Source organism: Colletotrichum acutatum (genome assembly GCF_030867785.1).
Source record: "Colletotrichum acutatum strain CBS 112980 chromosome Unknown BDZ83scaffold_158, whole genome shotgun sequence".
Taxonomy (NCBI): Eukaryota; Fungi; Ascomycota; class Sordariomycetes; order Glomerellales; family Glomerellaceae; genus Colletotrichum; species Colletotrichum acutatum.
In genome coordinates, this window is record NW_026849152.1 from 22,237 (window position 1) to 39,807 (window position 17,571).

Here is a 17,571-nt window from a genome sequence, read left to right on the forward strand (position 1 = left end):
ATACGTTGAAGTGAGATCAGACATGGCGGAGAAGATATAGCAGCCATATCGCTGCCACATCAACTCATAACTTCAAGTGAGCAAGTGAGTAAGACTAAATGTATCCATGCCGCGAGTACCAGTCATGCATGGAGGGACAGTGTCATACGGGGCCCAGGATATATCTCGTAAGCGCACACCGAAGGAATACTTTTCTCAGCTTAAGCTGGGTTTATGATGTTACAGGATAATTGGTTTAGGCCATAAGAAGATCGCGAGAGACTCAACGGCTGCAAGCTCTTGGCAGAGTGGGAGTCGCATCCTGTCCATGTCACTGGTTTGGCTTCGTTCCATTACGTCAGCAGTGTCGGCGATGAGGAAGCCGACCACCGACTGAGGAAGTCTAGGTCCAATAGGCGGGCGGGAAGAAGTCCAAGCTCCAGTGCCTGGAATTTCCCAGCGCAAAATTTCACGATTTCGTCAATCTTTTTCCGTTGCGACGTACTGGCTCTAGTGCAAGTCATTCCCATGGCTGGTGGCCGCAACACCAAGTCTTCGGGCCCTGTGCCTCCGTCGCGAACGCTAGTTCTCGATAATGGCGCGTCGACCATCAAAGCAGGCTTCGTTTCCGACGACCACACCGACGAGCCCCGAGTAATACCAAACTGCATCGCAAGAGACAGGGCGAGAAAGGTCTACGTCGCATCCGACCTCGAAAAATGCCATGATTTTGGCGAAATCCAATTCCGGCGACCGGTAGAAAAGGGGTACATTGTCAATTGGGAAGCTCAAAAGGAGATTTGGGACCACGAGTTCTTCGACGACAAGGCGCCGCAAAAGTGCGATCCTTCCGAGACTAGACTGCTCCTTGCAGAACAACCCAATTCGTTGCCTATTCTACAGGCCAATTGTGATCAGATAATATTTGAGGAATATCAGTTTGCCAGTTATTATCGTGGCATTGGTATGTGGCTTAGCCTCTTGCACGTCTCGTTGACTTAGCTGACCTTTGTCTTCCCAGGCGCCTCCTTCAATACGTACCACGATATCCAAGGTATCCTTCAGACCCCCCGAGACCCGAATTCGGTGCCCCAAATTCCGGCCGAAGCTGTGCTGCTCATCGACTCTGGTTACTCTAATACTATCGTCATGCCTCTTCTTAACGGCAAGCCCCTGCACTCCGCCGTTCGAAGACTGGACGTCGGTGGGAAGCTCATGACAAATTATCTGACGCGTTTACTCTCTCTGCGATACTACGACATGCGAAACGACACGTACATCGTCAACGAGATCAAGGAACAGGCAAGCTATGTCTCGCTCGACTTCAATGGCGACCTCGAGAAGACATGGAAGGGCACGAGGGGCGAGAAGAGGGAACCATACGTGACAGGAGCCGGCATTGCCAAAGACTACATACTGCCTGACTTCCACACCAAGACGAAGGGCGTCGTCCGAGACTACGACCCTGCTATGCACACAAAAGCAAGAAAGATGGCAGCACGCGCTGCTGACAACGACGAAGACATACTCACGCTTCGAAACGAACGCTTTTCAGTTCCCGAACTACTCTTTCAGCCTTCTGATATTGGACTCCGACAACCCGGCCTCGCGGACGTCATCATGCAGTCCCTTTCCGAATTGCCAATTGGACTTTGGCCGGGGCTCTTGGCTAACATCGTTGTCGTTGGCGGCAACGCCTTGTTTCCTGGCTTTATCCAGCGGCTAGAGAAGGAGCTTGTCAAGAGAGTTCCTGATGCCTGTATTGTGAGGGTAGCGCATCCCGTCGACCCTATCACGAGCACCTGGCATGGCGGTGCCAAACTGGCCAACCACTCCGATATTCACAAGCTGTCTGCCACTAAACAAGAGTATGAAGAGTACGGCGGCGCATGGGTTGCTCGCAAATTCGGCTGTGGAAACACGAGTGTCTGAATTATCACTATTCCAAGCACCAACCAGAGCGGTTGGTCAATCAAACAGCCCTAGAATCATCACATCCCTGTATGCCCTGTGGGTGTACATCGCAAGTCTATGGAAACAAAAGCAGACTCCATCCCGGCCTCAGAACAGTCGAATATTTCTTGAGTATTTCAGACAGATCGCTCCACGATGCCATCTGCCACGGGTATTTATGTTTCGAGCTTTCGTCGATACGTTTTGGCCGAACAAGGATTCTCGTCCCCGACGATATGTCATGTCTTTACAGCCATTAGTATCGACCATGCCTTTTGTCCATGTCGGTACGGCTGTGGGCATACTATAGACAACCTACTTCGAGCCAATAGCTTCGCACCGTTCCAGGCATTCTGCGGTGCCAACCGCAGCACCAGTCCCGACAGCCGGGATGTCTCGTCGTAGCTGTGCAAACTTTGCTGACAGCGGGTTTCCTCCAAACGCTGCTGCCACTACACTTGGAGGAAGATCGAAGAGACCATTGGCCACATTATGGGTGCCGGCGTCTTCTGAGCTCAGAGCCGAAATCAGAGTAGCATTATCGCAACCTAGAGTGGTGAGCATGGAACAAGATATGGAGGCTTGTAATGAAACTCACCTGTGTTTTGCATCGTGTGCAGACTACCTTGGGGAAAGATTGTCATCATCCCGGGCGCCAAAGTTGTCTTCACCACCCGAGCCCCATTCTCCAGCGTCATGTAAGTCTCGGTAGTCCCCTCGACGGAAACCACGTAGTTGGAAGCACGAGCGTGGTAATGCGGCGGCAGCATAGCGCAGGGACCGAGACTGATCCAAGCCATGGTCAAGCCATTGCCAACAGTTGCTGGGAAAGTCACGGCATTGGCGTTGACGACGCCCCCGGGGCTGTTGGTGTGGTATTCGTGGGCGAAGTAGTTGAACGTCCAGTCTTTATCTTCGGGTAAAATATCAAGCTTATCAAGTTCTGATGGACTTGTCCTCAGCGATCGAACAAGATCTGGGTACAGTGTGTTGTCTGTGGCGTAAATGAAGGCGGCAAATAGACACAGTAACAAGAGGGAGGAAAGCCGGGTTGGCGACGGGGCGGAAACGGCCATGTTGGACGAGGTGGATAAGGTTGAGGCGTCCAGAAGGCGTCCAAGTCTGTCTTGAAGATGCCGTTTCGAGATCGATCGTCCTCCCTCCGGCGAACCGGGATAAAGCGAACTTATACTGGCTCGTGAGGCTCATTTCAGTGGCCAGGTAGGACGCCTAGATCCTTGGAGGTCACCACGAGACTTCAGGGAGTGCCATGGCAACGGAGTAGTCTCCGTTTGAAGTGTAGGCCAATAGGACATAGTAAAAGGGCACAGAAAGCCATCTACTGGGATCTCATCTCACTTTCTCGAGGCCAATGCCGTTACTCTAGGTTTGCGATCACGAATTCCTCCCCACGCAGCGCACGATCGACAATGACCTCCATGTCGTCTAACCTGAGAATGGTGGGAGACGAGGCAGGGTCTCGAGAATAGGAGGACCCTGAGAAAGCACAGAAACCTGAATATCTTGTGCTAGGAGACGGTGCGACTTGCCACGTCCTCTCACAGCTGGTATGCTTGCACCAGTGACAGTCAGGGCCAAGCTGTTCAACCGGTCAGGACGGAGACGGTGACTCTGGCTACAACGGGCACTCGAAGAAAGGATCTCCTCGGGCTGGCGTATCAATACAAGGACTAATGACAGTCCCATTTTTGTCGAGAGCTTCCAATCGTCCCTATATTCTTGCTTGCCTACGTATTCATGTCATCATTGAAGGTGTGCGTGCTATGAACAAAAAGTCTCAACTTGGCGTGTGACTAGAAGTGTCCACAGGATCGTCCCAGATGATAAAATTACGCCAGAGAAAGAGCGGAGAGGAAGCGAAGCACTGTTGTTTTTGTCCAAGTAAGCTCGTGATACCGTCACTCCGCAGCTTTTCTATCTCGTGCAGCAAGATTTCCCCCACGTTATCACAAGCTACTCTATAAGGCCCTGCTCCTACAATACCGTATAGCTCTATCCTTCCACTTGGTCACTATACTATCTCATTCCATCGGGTGATACGGAGAGAAGGGTCTTGACCTGTGGGCGCAGTAAAGTGTGGCTCCTCGAGAGCCTCATAGTCGATGTGACGGCCTATGTCGGAGCATACCTTGAAGCTATCAATCCAGGCATATGGTAGGTGCTCAGCATCACACTAGGGGACTTGTATACTTTCACTAAACTAAGATGGAAGCATTCACGGATGGCCCGAGGTTTGTGGCTCGTGACGACGACTGAAGTTTGAGGCAAACTGTCATGCCAAATGCCCGTGAAACAGACTGTCTATTTCCGGAAAAGATCAGATTGATCAGCTGGGTGACATCACACTGTAGTGGAAGCATCTCTACCATCTCCTTACCGAACAATGTCTTCCTTCCTGACGCGATATATCGTTGACGGTCACGGAACTTGATTTGACTTGAATCAGCAGGAGAATGAATTGAGGAGACGACGACTGAGACTCACTAAAGCCCGAGGAAAGAGGCTAACTAGCGAGGACACACTAATGGGGACAGTCTCTCCTATGAACGGGGATGGCAGTCAAATCCGAACAACTGCCTATGGAAGTCACCTGCAGAAGTGTCACCATTACAACACAATCTGGCTAGAAACGGGACATAGAAAGTGGTTGTAAAAGAGTTGGGATTGAGGTCAAAGGTCATCTAATACCACTAAACCATTGGCAATCAACGCCTCAAACGCTTTGCTTCAAGGGTATCTCACAAACGATGAAAGCGCTCGGTGACGTGGCGAGAGCTCGCCGGCTCTCCAAATGTAGCCCATGCAAAAAATCAAACAGTACACAAGTTGGACTTGCGAGACAGGCTGTAAATCGAGATGCAAAGCTGACAAGAAGGACTTGGGAGCGCCGCTTTGCCGCGCCTGAAGGTGGAAGTATGAGGAACGTCCTGGAATTTTTCAATCCCAAAACTGCCACTAGACTTCAGCTTCGGTTGGTCTCAACTCAAACCCCGTGGGTTGCGGTGACTGACCGGCGATCGGCGTCTGTCGTTTCGCCCGGATGACACCCCCCTTAAAGGTGTCGCAAGAAGCGACCACGGCTCGAACACCCTACGGAAAGAGTTAGCGATCTGAACGCGTCAACGAGGCTGCGGGGATCGGACAGTCACACTGTGAACGTTAGCCAAGGCACAAGAGATCCCGTTCGTCAGAAGCGGTCTTACGAAAGTTGAGGTTGACCCCTCGTTGTGAACCAAGCAGTAGCCACCGCAGCAGCCTCTACAGAGCCTCTGTGTACGATCAATGCAGTCGGAACACTGTTTTCTTGTCATCAGCTTGGGTCTCGTCGAAGAAGAACTTGGGTCTAGAATCGCCTCTTACATTGCTACCGCATTCCCAGCAGCTTTTTGTGATACGAGCCTAAGGTTGGTGACCTGTGTTAGCATCATCGGGTTCCCGATCGTGAGGCATACTCTTCGCTAGATTACGGAAAGTCAAGGGGGACGAAGAAGGGGAGGACGACGAATAGCATTGTGGCATACACTTTGGAACAGGCCGGGCCAGACGGCAAAAGGACGTCCGACTCAGCCCAGCAACACCCTCTGCGCATCAATGACCTCGCCCATGGTGCAGTCTGGGAAGCAGGCGCCATTTCGTACCTTGATCTTGGGCTGGCTCTCGTGCTCTTGGTGCTGGACCCAAGCACCGCCCTCGGCATCGACAACGATCACATCGGTGTCGGCCAGCTCGGTCACGGTGCCGGGTGTCTGGTAGCATTCCTCGCACCACCACTTGTTGCAGCCCGCGCAGTATCTCTCTCGCAGGCAGTCGATGCATCGAGCGACGAAGGACGTTTCCGATCCGGTGCAGAGCTGCGGTGCCGTTGCGGCCTTGGCTGACGATGCCAGGAGAGGCGGAGGAGACAGGAGAGGACGTTGAACCGCCGGAGTCCCGCTGTGGACTGACATGCCTTCGGGTGCAGCACCACAACCAGCACAACCGCCTAGGGCGACTGTCGCCACAGCCCAGTGCCGGGCTGAGGCCGGGGTTCTCACCTTGCCGTAAGCAGGCGAGTTCATATGGTGAGGTCCGGCGCAAGCAACTGCATCGAAGGCAATGATGCCGTGGCAGTCAACCAGAGTGTTGGCCCACTCCTCGACCAGCGGACGTGCGATGATGCGGCCTTTCCTATGGTACCAGTCCTCTTCCTCGCTTCGAAGCGATGATGTCAACGCCTGCTGCGACTTGGCATTCCACCCTGCGCTGATCTGCGCTGCGTGCGAAGCGGTGCCAGAGGGTACACCGGGTGCTGCTAACGAGGGCAGCGGAGTGTCCTTGGCACCGAAAACGTAGAGGCCCTTCAGCCGGGGCATTCCCTCTGGCCGCGATGGTCTGCAGGCATACTGAAGAGATGCGCATAGCTTGCGCTCGTTCAGGTTCTTGACGCCGCGGATGGACAAGAGTCGGACGTTGTAGGATGGGTCGAAGATGATTTCGTGGCAGAGCTCAGCCGTTACGGACAAGCCGTCTAGGATCAGCGTCTGGACATCTTGGAGGATGTTCTGTCGGCGGATGCCTGAGAAGATGCCTCTCAACGGCCCGGAGTAAAAACTGGTGAGAATGGCGCGTTAGTCGAGCCGTTCTACAACACCACCGTCGGCCCTCTCCGGCATCCCCACCGCGTCTAACTGGCCGCGACCGGGGGTATTAGGGAGAAGAATGTCACCGACGGTGGTAGGAGGTGAAGTGGAGTAAGGTAGAGTGGACGCACTCATCTTCGGTCAGATTCTCATCAAGTTGGACATTGCGCCAGACTTCACCACCGCGATCAATGCCGTCGAATTCAAACTGCGCCGCGCGTACGTGGGTCAGATCAAGATGGCGGAATACGCCAGAGGTGTGTTTGATCAGTTCTCGGAATGCTCGGCTCGTGGAGGCAAGACTCAGGCGATCATAAGCGGAGAGGTGAGGAGCTGTGTGGGCGAGGATGAGAGGATTGGACAGGAGATGGAGGAGATTGGTGACCGAATTCTGGTAAAGCGTGTAGGCGTCCTCGACGTCCTGGAGCATGTTACGGCGAACGCGCGCGAAGGGTGCAAACGTGGGAGCAGAGACGAGGTATTACGCGACGGCCGTAAACCTCGAGGGTCTGCGGCGATCAGTCTAGAGGTTAAGAGGTGGTGAGGGTGTTGCAAGACAGCAAAAGAGAGGCCGAGAGTCAGAAAGCTAAGTAGGTAGAAGGATGGCCGTCGAGGGAGGACGGGCAGAAATCGGTCGTAAGCGCAATCGCAATCGGGACCTGGTGTCAGACTGATGATGCTCACTGTTTATATGGGAAGATAAGAGCTTTCGGCTTGGTAAGGTAGAGATCTAGACTGCTAGACCAGAGACGACTTGGGGCGGACGAAGTGTCGGTCTAAATATCTACAGCATCGAGCCCTGACTGGTACAAGACAGAGGACGGTGGACTACGTAGTGTCCGGGCAAGACAAGAAACGTGGGAGTCTATCCTTAGCTTTGCGGTGAAGAGGTACCCCGTCACGCCGTCAAGCAAGGCAAGACAGGGAACTTTGGAAGTAATAGATGTACATCGAGCAAGGGACCTTGGGGGTCAACCGCAGCGTACGTACAGTCAACAAGATACGCCGAGAAATGCAGCACGGGCAAGCTAGAGCTGTGCAGGCTAGACCGGTCCAAGGTCCAAGTGGACGGTCGTCCAGATTGCCCACACACCCGCCCCGTGCCATCATCCACGTCCCATAGGATATAGCTACCTACCCACGTCCCTCCCCCTCCCATCCGGGCCTTCGCACCGTAGTGGCTGGCACGAAGCGAATAGCGGAGGGCAGGTAGAGACGCAAGAGTCACAAGTGCTCCCACTATCCACTTGTTGCTCGCGTTTGGCTTCCCCAGAAGCTTGCAGGGCAGGTATTATCGGCAGAAGGTGGTAGCGTGGGTGGTAGTGTAACCGTGTAGCATCCATCTGGGGTTGGCCCGGTTGGGTCGACCGTCGGACCCTGAAAGAGAGGATCGGCCGTGTCCAGTCAATGGAGCCATTTGTGGCAGACGGGGGGCAAAGAATAGTGCGGTTGAAACGGAAGAGCTTCAACCCGCCGCCTGGTGCGGTCTTGGCGACTGCAGAGCAACAAAGAAGGTCCGCTGCGCTGGCACCTTGACATTGGTGTTGGGAATCTCTCCAAAGTATCCGTATGTCGCATTTTGCTACTCGGTACCCTACTCCGTGCCAAGCATGCAGGCGTTTATGCGCCCTTGCTGACTTTGAGCGGGAGCTTGGGAAGAGAGAGAGAGGGTGTACGTAGAGTCAGGAAAGCTAATAAGGTACGGACCGAAATGTGAGGCACTGAATGGGGGGTGATGTGTATGGAAACTGCCTGAACCTTGGGCGAAGGCCCGAAGGGTTGTGGAAAGGGGGTGGGGGAGGATTGGGGGTGATGATCCGAGTTAGGGTGTGTTGTTGAGTTCTGGTGAGGTGCGATGAGATGAGACGAGTTGATGAGGCGTACCTACAATAAAGTATGATTGCTTCATTAGGTCAGGTGTGTTGACATCTTTTCCATCAAAACAAGACACCGAAAACCGAGATTGCAGATCTAACAATGTTTGATTGTCAAGACTAGATGGGGTTTGACTCTTGAGTGAGCCCAGATGCGCATAACCGCTCTGTCTCGTCCGAGATAACCGGGAGGATCTGTTAAATGATTGCGCGACATTCGTACGGCTATGGAGAGACAAGAACAGGTCTCTCCGGTCACGCTGAGCATCATCCTATCACTATGTACGGTCAAGTACGGATACAAGCGCAGTTTCTTGACTCCCTCATCAGGATGACGCTCTCATCTCATCCCGCCCCGTCAAGCTCCATCCCGCACAAGAATGAGGTCTGCGGAATCCAAGCTCCAATGAAGGTTGTCGAGCTGGGCATGTCTTGAAAGTGTTACATGACCAAATTAGCCGCTCCAACCGCTTAAACCTGCCATGATTGAGTGGGGATCGCTGGGCTGGCTGGTTCGGTAGGTACCTAGATTATTGAAGCCCACCACCATCTGCACAACAGCACGACTGCCGCAGCGCAAGCTTGTTGCTGGTTCGCTGTTCGGTGTTCCTGGCCGAATCAAGTACGAAAGCTTGGTTGGGGATGACTTTGCCGGAAATGGTAACTTTGATCCCATCCCCAAGGTCACTGAACCAAAGGCGCGAGGTATTCCAACCTCACATAGGCTGCATATGGTACAGCAGCTCCGCTTCGTCGGGTTGCACTAGTCATTATCAACGAAAGCGTTTCGTGGGGTAATGACCAGATGCCAGTTGGATTGTTTCCCTCTAGCAGTCTCACGGGTGGCCACACATGGTCCGTACAGGAGGAATACACTCCTTCAGGCTCTGGTGGTGCCGCCTTTGACTTTTGGCTGTCAACCGCCGATAAGGTGGCGCCCTAGCACAGCGGGATGTTCCTTGGCCGGTTCGACTCGAACTGCTCATTTCATTATGCCCGCTTTGCGTATCTCGGGTCATGCTGCCTCATCCTGAAGTTGCAACTCGCAGCGGAGCGACTGTGCGTGTACGCCTGTCCGTGCCTCTGCCTCGAGAGGTCCCATGTCTACCTCATTGCTCGGTACGGAGTTGTGAATTGCTGCAAAGACGTTGGATAGTGTCGAGCAAGCTGGGGAAGCACGGGGAGCTGCGAGTCGCGAGTATCCATACCTATTGTGTACTCCGTACGGAAGACAGTACATAGGTAATTAGGTGGTAGGCTAGAGGGGGTTCCCATGCCTATTTTGGGTACTGTTTCGGCGCGCTGATCAGCTAGCCAGCCCTGCTCCGGGGGGCACGGAGTGACAGTCCGGAGTCGCGGAGTCGGGAGTTTTGGCCACATTTGTTTCTGCTGGTTTTGGTGAATGGGGAACCCCAATACCTAGTAGAAGCATGAGTGACACCAGTACCTGCCAGCATGAGGAGTCAAGGACTCAGGTAACAGGTTGCGTTGCAGTGGTTGAGTGCTCAGTGGTTCAAGTGTTTGGCGAGTTGTGATATGAGGCTTCTTGGCAGACGCACATCATGATTCAGCTTTATTTAGCATTGGTTGAGTGGTATTGGTTTTGTCTTGGTTTTCTGGTTGCGCGTAGAGTATTGGTCAAGGGCGTGCGCAGAAGATTATTGAACCGGCAATGTGCCAATGCCCATGGACTCGCTTTTGTAATTGAGAAGGTCTGAGAAGCTTCCCATTTGGACTCTTGGAGGCTTGGAGCCTTGAGCGTGAAATGTGTTTAGTAAGCATTTCTCTCGTTTCGGGTCCCACCTTACCAAGTAGGTCGGAGGTCGGCCAAACTGTCCCGGATCCGACTGTTCACTTCGATGCTGCCCACCTTAGGTAAGCAGCACAGTACCTACCTAAGCTAGGTAGAACTTTGGTAGGTAGTTAGTTGGAAGTTGGTGGAGAGTCAGATACGAAATTGAGGCGCGAGCTGACCAGAATGGGATTAGGAAAATGTGGCGCGGATCTATGTACCTCTGAGGACCTTAGGTACCTCATTCGGCTTTCCAGGTCCATTGCGAGAGGCGGCCCACATCATGTCGTCAGCAAGTCAACCTGGAGCTTGTTGATTTACTGTGGAATCTAGAAGAACCCAACCAGCTTGCTGATTCATCGACAGTGTCGCCATGAGACTTCCCAGATAACAACACAAACCCTACCCTGGAATTTACTTGCTAAACCTTCCCCAGATGCCTTTTCACGGCCTGGGTCACCTCGACTTCAATCCGCCGGCCATGCCCAAATACAGCAACTCGATCAACAGTCCCTTGAGCAGATAACGTGGTCGTTACCCCTCCACCCCACCTTACCCTCAGCGACGGCCGACGCGTCGAACAACGAGACTTACGATACCTTACTCAAGATTTACCACCCTACTCTGACTAGGACGAGACTCCGCCACGCCAATATGGAGAACGAACAACCCGAGTTGAAGTGGTCTGCACCATTTGCGGTTGTGCCTCCCATCAAATCTGCCTCGAGAGACTTGCGCGGTGACAAGATCCTACTTCCCCAGTCCGCCCTCGAGCAACTGCTTGCAGCGTCCCCGAGACCACCCGCGCCCTCCAATTCGACATTCACTTCCTACGATCCCTTCAATCCATACGCGCGACAGCAGCAGCAGAGCCTCTATCATGAAACCTCCCAGCAACTGCCGAACCCTTTAATGTTTCGGCTGGTTAATCAAAAGAACGGAAATACTGTATACGCCGGTATCCGCGAATTTTCGGCCGAGGAAGGGGAAATTGCGCTGGGCCCATATCTCATGGATGCTTTAGGGCTACTCCCTACTGACTTTTTTGACGATTCCCTCCCAAAAGAGCCATCTGAATCGACATCTGGCATGGTTCTCAATACTGAACCACGGTTGATGGTCCACGCCAAGCAACTACCCAAGGGCACCTACGTCCGGCTCAGACCACTCGAAGCCGGCTACGATCCCGACGACTGGAAGTCACTTCTCGAACGCCAGCTACGCGAAAGCTACACAACACTCACAAAGGAAACGGTTTTATCTGTGCGCGGCGTCAAGGGCGAAGACTTCAAGTTCCTGGTCGACAAATTCTTGCCAGAAGGTGACGGCATTTGCGTGGTTGATACGGATCTGGAAGTGGATATTGAGGCTTTGAATGAGGAGCAGGCTCGCGAGACTATGCGCCAGATCATGGCCAAAGTCCAGCCTGGTACTTCCAATGGAAGCTCAATAGGAGGCGAGATCGACGTGTGGAAGCCTATCAACGGCCAGGTTTTGCAGGGGGAATACATCGATTACGAACTACCATCTTGGGACCGGATCCGGCCCTTGACGATCGAGCTTTCCAAACTCCCTCACCCTGATCGTATTGACCTGTTCGTCAGTCCGAGATCAGCACGACAGCGAGCACGACCACGAGACGCCGAGCATGTCTTTGGCAGCTTCAATCCTGCTGAAGACGGCATCAAGTCCATTACTATACAGCCCACGAATGTCGAAATGGAGACTGCTGAACAGCTTCTTATATCCATCTATTACTACCCGCTGGTAGGCAATCATCAAGTCCCAAATCCAGCAACCTTCCAACTCAGGGCTAGGGCTGAGGCGGCGGAACTATCAAAAGATGTGCCTTTTGACTCGGAACACCGGGACTCTAGGTCTTCAGACGAAGATCAGTGTAAGAATTGTCTTCAGTGGATTCCGAAGCGGACGTTGGTCTTGCATCAGAACTTCTGCCTTCGGAATAACGTTGCCTGTCCAAAGTGCAAACGTGTCTTTAAGAAGGGGTCGGAAGAGTGGGAAAGTCACTGGCACTGCGAGCATGACGATGCCTTTGGAGATTCACCGGCGAGCAAGGCCAAACATGACGCCGTACGTCACGCTGAACAGCAGTGTCTTAACTGCGAATACACTGCCCCATCCTTGGTGGAATTAGCGTTACATCGCACAACTGTCTGCCCTGGCAAACTCATTCTTTGCCAGTTTTGTCACCTCGAGGTACCGCAAGAGGGGGATCCATTCAATCCGTCGGCAGAAACAATCTTGTCCGGCTTGACTGCGCATGAGCTAGCAGACGGCGCGAGAACCACCGACTGCCACTTGTGTAACAAGATCGTACGGATGCGAGATATGTCAGCTCATATGAAGCACCACGAGTTGGACAAAATCTCTCGAAGAAAGCCCGAAATTTGCCGAAACATAAACTGTGGTCGCACCCTACATGGCGTCGGATCTGCTGGAGCTGTTGGTGCCGGAACAGCAATGGGTCAGGGACCCGGGAACGATCTGGGTCTCTGCTCGCTGTGCTTCGGCCCCCTCTACGTCAGCATGCATGACCCAGAAGGCAAAGCGCTCCGGCGACGTATCGAGAGAAGATATCTCAGCCAGCTGATGACCGGTTGTGGTAAAAAGTGGTGTGGAAACGAGTGGTGCAAGTCAGGGAGGATAAATCGTGGACTTGATGCGAAGGGTGGCAGCGCGCAGGCCGCTCTTCCGCTCGTGAAACCCCTCGTGCAAAGCATTCCTGAGATGAAGGAGCCCATGCACTTTTGCGTCGATGAGGCTTCACAACGACGGAGGAGATTAGCGGAAATGCTGGCGAGTGAGGGCGTATGGGACTTTGAATGGTGCATAGCGGCATGCGAAGCGGGCTCAGGAGATTTGGATAAAGCGCGAGAATGGCTGTCCAATTGGGCGCCTACGAGATGATTGAGAAGGCTAGCAGCATTTTTGAGGATACATCGAGGCGTATTCAGAGGCGTTAGCAGGTATAGAGCACGGTTGATACCGTATAGAATTGAAGAGGCAAAAGTGGGACTTAGTTATTGGCGTTGAACAAGGTGGTAGTATGGTTATGATTGCCTCAAAATGAATATTTAAATTCGATTGACATTAGACATTAAAATTGTGCCGCAAAAGGGAATATAATAATATTATAGAATCATTAGTGCTATTAATACAATTCCATATCCGATCCCAGTCTCCTGTGAGGTGGCTTGCAGATACAACCAAGAGTCCAACCGAGCGCTCTAAAGAGGCTGGTATCCGACTGCAGATTGACTAACGTATGGCGGTCTTGCAAAGTTAGCAAGAGTCTCTTTTGCTGGTTCTGATCAAGGTCTTACCTCAGGAGATTACGCGCGCCAACAATGGCTGCAGCTCCACCGGCGTAGATGCCGAGAAGCCTGCTCCAGCCGGCGTTGCCGTAGGCCGATTGACCGACTGACAGCGCAATTAGGTCGTAAACTAGACAGCCTCCAAAGATCCAATCACTGATGCTCGACAACAATCCGAAGCCGACTCCGGTGAGAACCTTGACAGTGGTAGTTGGCTGCTGGTGAACATAGTATGCAACCGAGCCGTTGTGTAGCAGGTCTAACACGCCGATACCAGCAAAGGTTTTTGCAACGACGTGGGTAAGAACCGAGTTGACAGACTTTGTGTTCATGGGCGGAAGACGATTGAAGATGAAGTACAGTTGAGCAAGGCTATTAATGACGACAAAGATGTTTGAAACCTTCAGGTCAGATCTGTTCCAAAAGATCATCCATGCTTTTGAAAACAGTCAGCGCAACTCGAAAGGCACAGATAAATAAAGATTGCTACTCACTAGCAATACAGAAGTTCCCAACAGCGTAGAAGGGGGCGAAGTCAATCATGGTGCCTACATCGGGGGCCATGGGCTCTACTTTGGGGTCTGCCTTATACAGGCGATATAGCCAGGCAAGCTGGAAAAGCTGCTGAGGGAAGAAGAATCCAGCAATGAAGAAAGGCTGAGGCGACCAAAATGACAGGTTGGCGTCATGAACATCCTTCATATTGGGGGTGCTAAGCATGCCGTAGTTTTGAGCTGCAAAGTCGACGGCAAAGGATAGCGGAGCCAACCATTTGGCAGTAGACAGAGAGACGCCCATGATGTGGATTTCGGCTAGCAATATTGTACTCGCAGATTTCGGATAGTTAGTTTTTGAAGAAACAAAATCCTGCTTCGCGAAGCTCACAAAGTTGCGGTCATGGAGGTGGTCTTATTGGGTTGAGGAAGGATGGACTCCCCCCATGACGTTTTCAATTGGAGTCGTAAGTACGTCAGTGGTAGCTGGGTGGTACAAAGCCTCGAGCTCGGGCACTGTAAACTACCGACCTCCGACGTTCCGGCGATTTATGAAAGTTACAAGCTCATGACGCGGACTCTCTAATAATTCCACGTGCGACTACCGCTACTGTTGAGGAATTCTATACGTCATTGATTATCGGTGGCCAGGAAAAGGCCACCGGTTAAGACCCATATTTCCCGAATCACTCTTCTGCACGGTCCGTTCACTAGCCCAGTCCGGGCTTCCACTTCTCACACCTACGCAAGAACTCGGATCGGACCCGACACGGTGATAACTCATCTCTTGGTATAATTTCTATGTCTATGTGCCGTCGCCTCTCACTTTTTCATTGCCATTTCCTATTGGAAAGTATGTCTCTTCGGGTATGTTAACCGTGTCTCCCGCACTGCGCTCCATGTCGCAGTCTAGCTCCAGTTCCAGTTCTCGTAGATTGGCAATGCTATTGCCGTCGCCTGCGGTACCTCTCTTGCCTCGGACGAAGCTTTGATAGGCCGACTCAATACACTCAAAGGATACGTCAGGGTCCTGTCTGTAGAACCTGACCGGATAGAGTAGTATCTTTCATGACCGCTGCCATACTTCGATGTGAGTCGTGGTTCTCGTCTCGTTTGGCCAATGGTTTCGATGGCCCGTGGCGGCGTGTCGATGCTAGCTATACCAAATGGTTGATATGAGCATGGCAGCTTTTGGACCACCTTTCGTAAGGAAGGCACACATGAACAAACGATCAAGGTGCTGATCTCTGCTTCAGACCACAATATTGGGGTTGCAAGATCATCTTTGATGTGTTTCAGCTTTGTTGATTAGTCTTCAAGAGGTAGATTGCTCACGTGTGTCGTCAATTCCCATCTCGGTAACGGAGTGCATGCGAATCACAGAAATAGCGACAACCCTGGAAATGGGTCAGAACATGTTTGCGAGTCCAAATCTCTTCAAGCAACTAGCGAAGCTCAAGAATACATGTGGCACTCACAATAAACCCAATGACAACATGGCGATGAGGCCAAGTCTTTTCACTAGCGGCAGTTGCAACTTCCATAACGTAGGAACTGGCTGTATGAATAAGATCAAGTCGGTGCAGAGATTGAATCCAAACTAATATATTCAGCAGTCAGCATGATATCTTGTTCACTCAAATGCCGGCCATCAGGGTCGAGACTAGGCTTATCACTCACGCCGCTCCACCATAGAACCGGGAGGTCAAGGCAACTCCCTTCCAGACCTACGGTCCAGGCTTTCGCAATCGGTTTACATTGAAATATTGGGATGAGGCTCTCCTCGATGGCCTGACAGCAAAGGAGGATAATTATGGCCCTATTCATCACCACGAGTCTTCGATCTGGTAGCATTCGTATGTAGAGAACGGCGAAGGACATTTTGGCGAGAGCCAGACCGTAGCTGTACGTTGCCGAAGTCGCGATAGTCAACTTTCTTCGAGTCAGCTACTACGAACTATCTTCAGGACCGCAGAGATGATGTATCACTTTGAGGAACTGCTCGTATTCTGAAATACTAATATCATGATGATGTCTGCCAAATCCTGAATGAGCCGCTGCGCATGCTGGTTAGCATCTGACAGCCGCACATGTCAAGTAAATTGCTAGGTCATGGTTAGGCGTTAACTCACAGATCATGGTCGCAGTGAACATGCCCATCGCGAAAACCTGTAAATAAACATTTATCAACTTTCCTCCGCGCAGGGTAGGTCTGGTCGAACGATTTTTGCGTACCCAGCTAGCGGTAATGAGAACTATACACGGCTCAATGATTTTGGTCGAATTCCACTCTCTCATACGTCACATACCGTCATCGAGGCCGCAAGTTCTCAGACTTGTTCTGACGGCCATTCGTATCGAGATAGCCAGTGTAGTAACACATATCATAGCTACCGTCGAGCCAACAAGCGCTTCTACCATATGATCCGCCATGGTATGCGCTCCTGTAGCCGCCAACAAGGCTACGATATTCGCGACATATGCCGCAAATAACTCGAATCCTCAGGGTTCCGAAAGCTTCGTGACGATGGTCGGTACTTCGCAGATAGTGACAAGTGACACTTTACGTCTGCAGAAATAAAAGAGTCTGCGCCTCAGCCCATGATTCTAGGCGTGTAGAATGACTATGAGATGAAGTTCTCACGCTGATAGCAAAAGTGCAGGTGAGAGGGCTCAAGAATTTGACATAAGTCTACCATGCATCATATGACAGGTAAATGATATAAGATGGCGCTATCAACGTTACTTATGCATGGTAGTGGGCGGGTCGAGCTGCAACGAGCAGTGCTCGGCCCGCGCAACATCACAAATTAGGTTTTCCTAATCCCGCCTTGAACTAGTCAGTTGCTCAGCCATGTCCAAGACATTATTTGTTGGGTGGGTTATCGCACGTGGATGATTTGAGTCGAACAGGCTGTCTGCGTCAATGCATTGACCGTCGGAATTGAGTAAAAGCCAAAAGATGGCTATGAAGGTTGCTACCAGAATCAGGTGATTTGACGATGAGAGTATTTAAGCTATGTAGGTTTTGCTTGATCGCGGCCTTTGATCTTCGGGATATGAATTGAGTCTGAGCAACTATTCTCCAGGAACATGCATGTAAGGGAACCTAGTGCCTTTTTCGCTGGGAGGGGAACATCAGACACAAACTCAAATAACAGTATTAGCTCTTGAAGAGAGTTCTATCCAAGTAACTCAGACGAAGCTTTTGTCTTTTAACAAAAAAGCGCGCTAAAGATGTGGTTGATTGAGTTCACAGCGAGCACCAGTACTCTGATACCTTGTCAACGTGGAATCTCTCGGCACATCACCCACGTGCGAGTCGTAGCGGTCCCTGGTCCAAACACATCGGCGTCTCGGTTTCAAGCAGAAGCTCGGAATCAAACGTGAGGTAGCGCCCAATAGAATCGCTCACGATGAATGTTTCTGCGTGGTTGAATGTGTGTATACGTGACTCGGATAAAGTTTGCCCATGGCTTCCTCTGTTCCTGACGTATGTGAATA

General features: G+C 51.9%; 6 protein-coding genes across 6 annotated transcripts; 2 read left to right on the top strand and 4 right to left on the bottom strand.

The window, feature by feature from the left end:
- Nucleotides 1-507: 507 nt before the first annotated feature.
- Nucleotides 508-1,911, top strand: BDZ83DRAFT_590705 (actin-like protein arp-6; the record flags this gene model as incomplete). Its single annotated transcript, XM_060506360.1, has 2 exons — nucleotides 508-943; nucleotides 1,001-1,911. The coding sequence occupies 2 exons, from the start codon at nucleotides 508-510 to the stop codon at nucleotides 1,909-1,911; spliced, it is 1,347 nt and encodes a 448-aa protein (XP_060359117.1).
- A 336-nt stretch (nucleotides 1,912-2,247) lies between these two features.
- On the bottom strand, nucleotides 2,248-3,008 carry BDZ83DRAFT_590740 (spherulin-1A; the record flags this gene model as incomplete). The annotated part of the gene is made up of 2 exons (XM_060506363.1): nucleotides 2,248-2,480; nucleotides 2,531-3,008. 2 exons carry the CDS (start codon nucleotides 3,006-3,008, stop codon nucleotides 2,248-2,250), a joined length of 711 nt encoding a protein of 236 aa, XP_060359118.1.
- A 2,508-nt stretch (nucleotides 3,009-5,516) lies between these two features.
- On the bottom strand, nucleotides 5,517-7,002 carry BDZ83DRAFT_723842 (uncharacterized protein; the record flags this gene model as incomplete). The annotated part of the gene is made up of 2 exons (XM_060512606.1): nucleotides 5,517-6,543; nucleotides 6,704-7,002. 2 exons carry the CDS (start codon nucleotides 7,000-7,002, stop codon nucleotides 5,517-5,519), a joined length of 1,326 nt encoding a protein of 441 aa, XP_060359119.1.
- Nucleotides 7,003-10,892: 3,890 nt separating this feature from the next.
- On the top strand, nucleotides 10,893-13,166 carry BDZ83DRAFT_757286 (ubiquitin fusion degradation protein UFD1-domain-containing protein; the record flags this gene model as incomplete). Its single annotated transcript, XM_060514873.1, has 2 exons — nucleotides 10,893-12,329; nucleotides 12,441-13,166. The coding sequence occupies 2 exons, from the start codon at nucleotides 10,893-10,895 to the stop codon at nucleotides 13,164-13,166; spliced, it is 2,163 nt and encodes a 720-aa protein (XP_060359120.1).
- A 195-nt stretch (nucleotides 13,167-13,361) lies between these two features.
- Nucleotides 13,362-14,690, bottom strand: BDZ83DRAFT_639533 (uncharacterized protein). The gene is made up of 3 exons (XM_060509430.1): nucleotides 14,068-14,690; nucleotides 13,583-14,009; nucleotides 13,362-13,532 (listed from the first exon to the last, which is right to left on the bottom strand). The coding sequence occupies exons 1-3, from the start codon at nucleotides 14,369-14,371 to the stop codon at nucleotides 13,487-13,489; spliced, it is 777 nt and encodes a 258-aa protein (XP_060359121.1). The 5' UTR covers nucleotides 14,372-14,690; the 3' UTR covers nucleotides 13,362-13,486.
- Nucleotides 14,691-14,788: 98 nt separating this feature from the next.
- On the bottom strand, nucleotides 14,789-16,079 carry BDZ83DRAFT_639537 (uncharacterized protein). Its single transcript, XM_060509431.1, has 4 exons — nucleotides 15,748-16,079; nucleotides 15,546-15,667; nucleotides 15,403-15,464; nucleotides 14,789-15,350 (listed from the first exon to the last, which is right to left on the bottom strand). The coding sequence occupies exons 1-4, from the start codon at nucleotides 15,946-15,948 to the stop codon at nucleotides 14,977-14,979; spliced, it is 759 nt and encodes a 252-aa protein (XP_060359122.1). The 5' UTR covers nucleotides 15,949-16,079; the 3' UTR covers nucleotides 14,789-14,976.
- Between the last annotated feature and the right edge of the window lie 1,492 nt (nucleotides 16,080-17,571).

What these genes read in the sequence shown, in the direction of transcription:
- BDZ83DRAFT_639533 (XM_060509430.1), bottom strand. Translation starts at nt 14,371, where the DNA reads ATGGGCGTCTCTCTGTCTACTGCCAAATGGTTGGCTCCGCTATCCTTT. An exon ending in TGGGAACTTCTGTATTGCTA is followed by an intron (nt 14,010 to 14,067) that starts GTGAGTAGCAAT and finishes TGTTTTCAAAAG; the next exon opens with CATGGATGATCTTTTGGAAC. An exon ending in GGCGCGCGTAATCTCCTGAG is followed by an intron (nt 13,533 to 13,582) that starts GTAAGACCTTGA and finishes TAACTTTGCAAG; the next exon opens with ACCGCCATACGTTAGTCAAT.
- BDZ83DRAFT_639537 (XM_060509431.1), bottom strand. Translation starts at nt 15,948, where the DNA reads ATGTCCTTCGCCGTTCTCTACATACGAATGCTACCAGATCGAAGACTC. An exon ending in CGGTTCTATGGTGGAGCGGC is followed by an intron (nt 15,668 to 15,747) that starts GTGAGTGATAAG and finishes TGAATATATTAG; the next exon opens with TTTGGATTCAATCTCTGCAC. An exon ending in GATGGGAATTGACGACACAC is followed by an intron (nt 15,351 to 15,402) that starts GTGAGCAATCTA and finishes AACACATCAAAG; the next exon opens with ATGATCTTGCAACCCCAATA.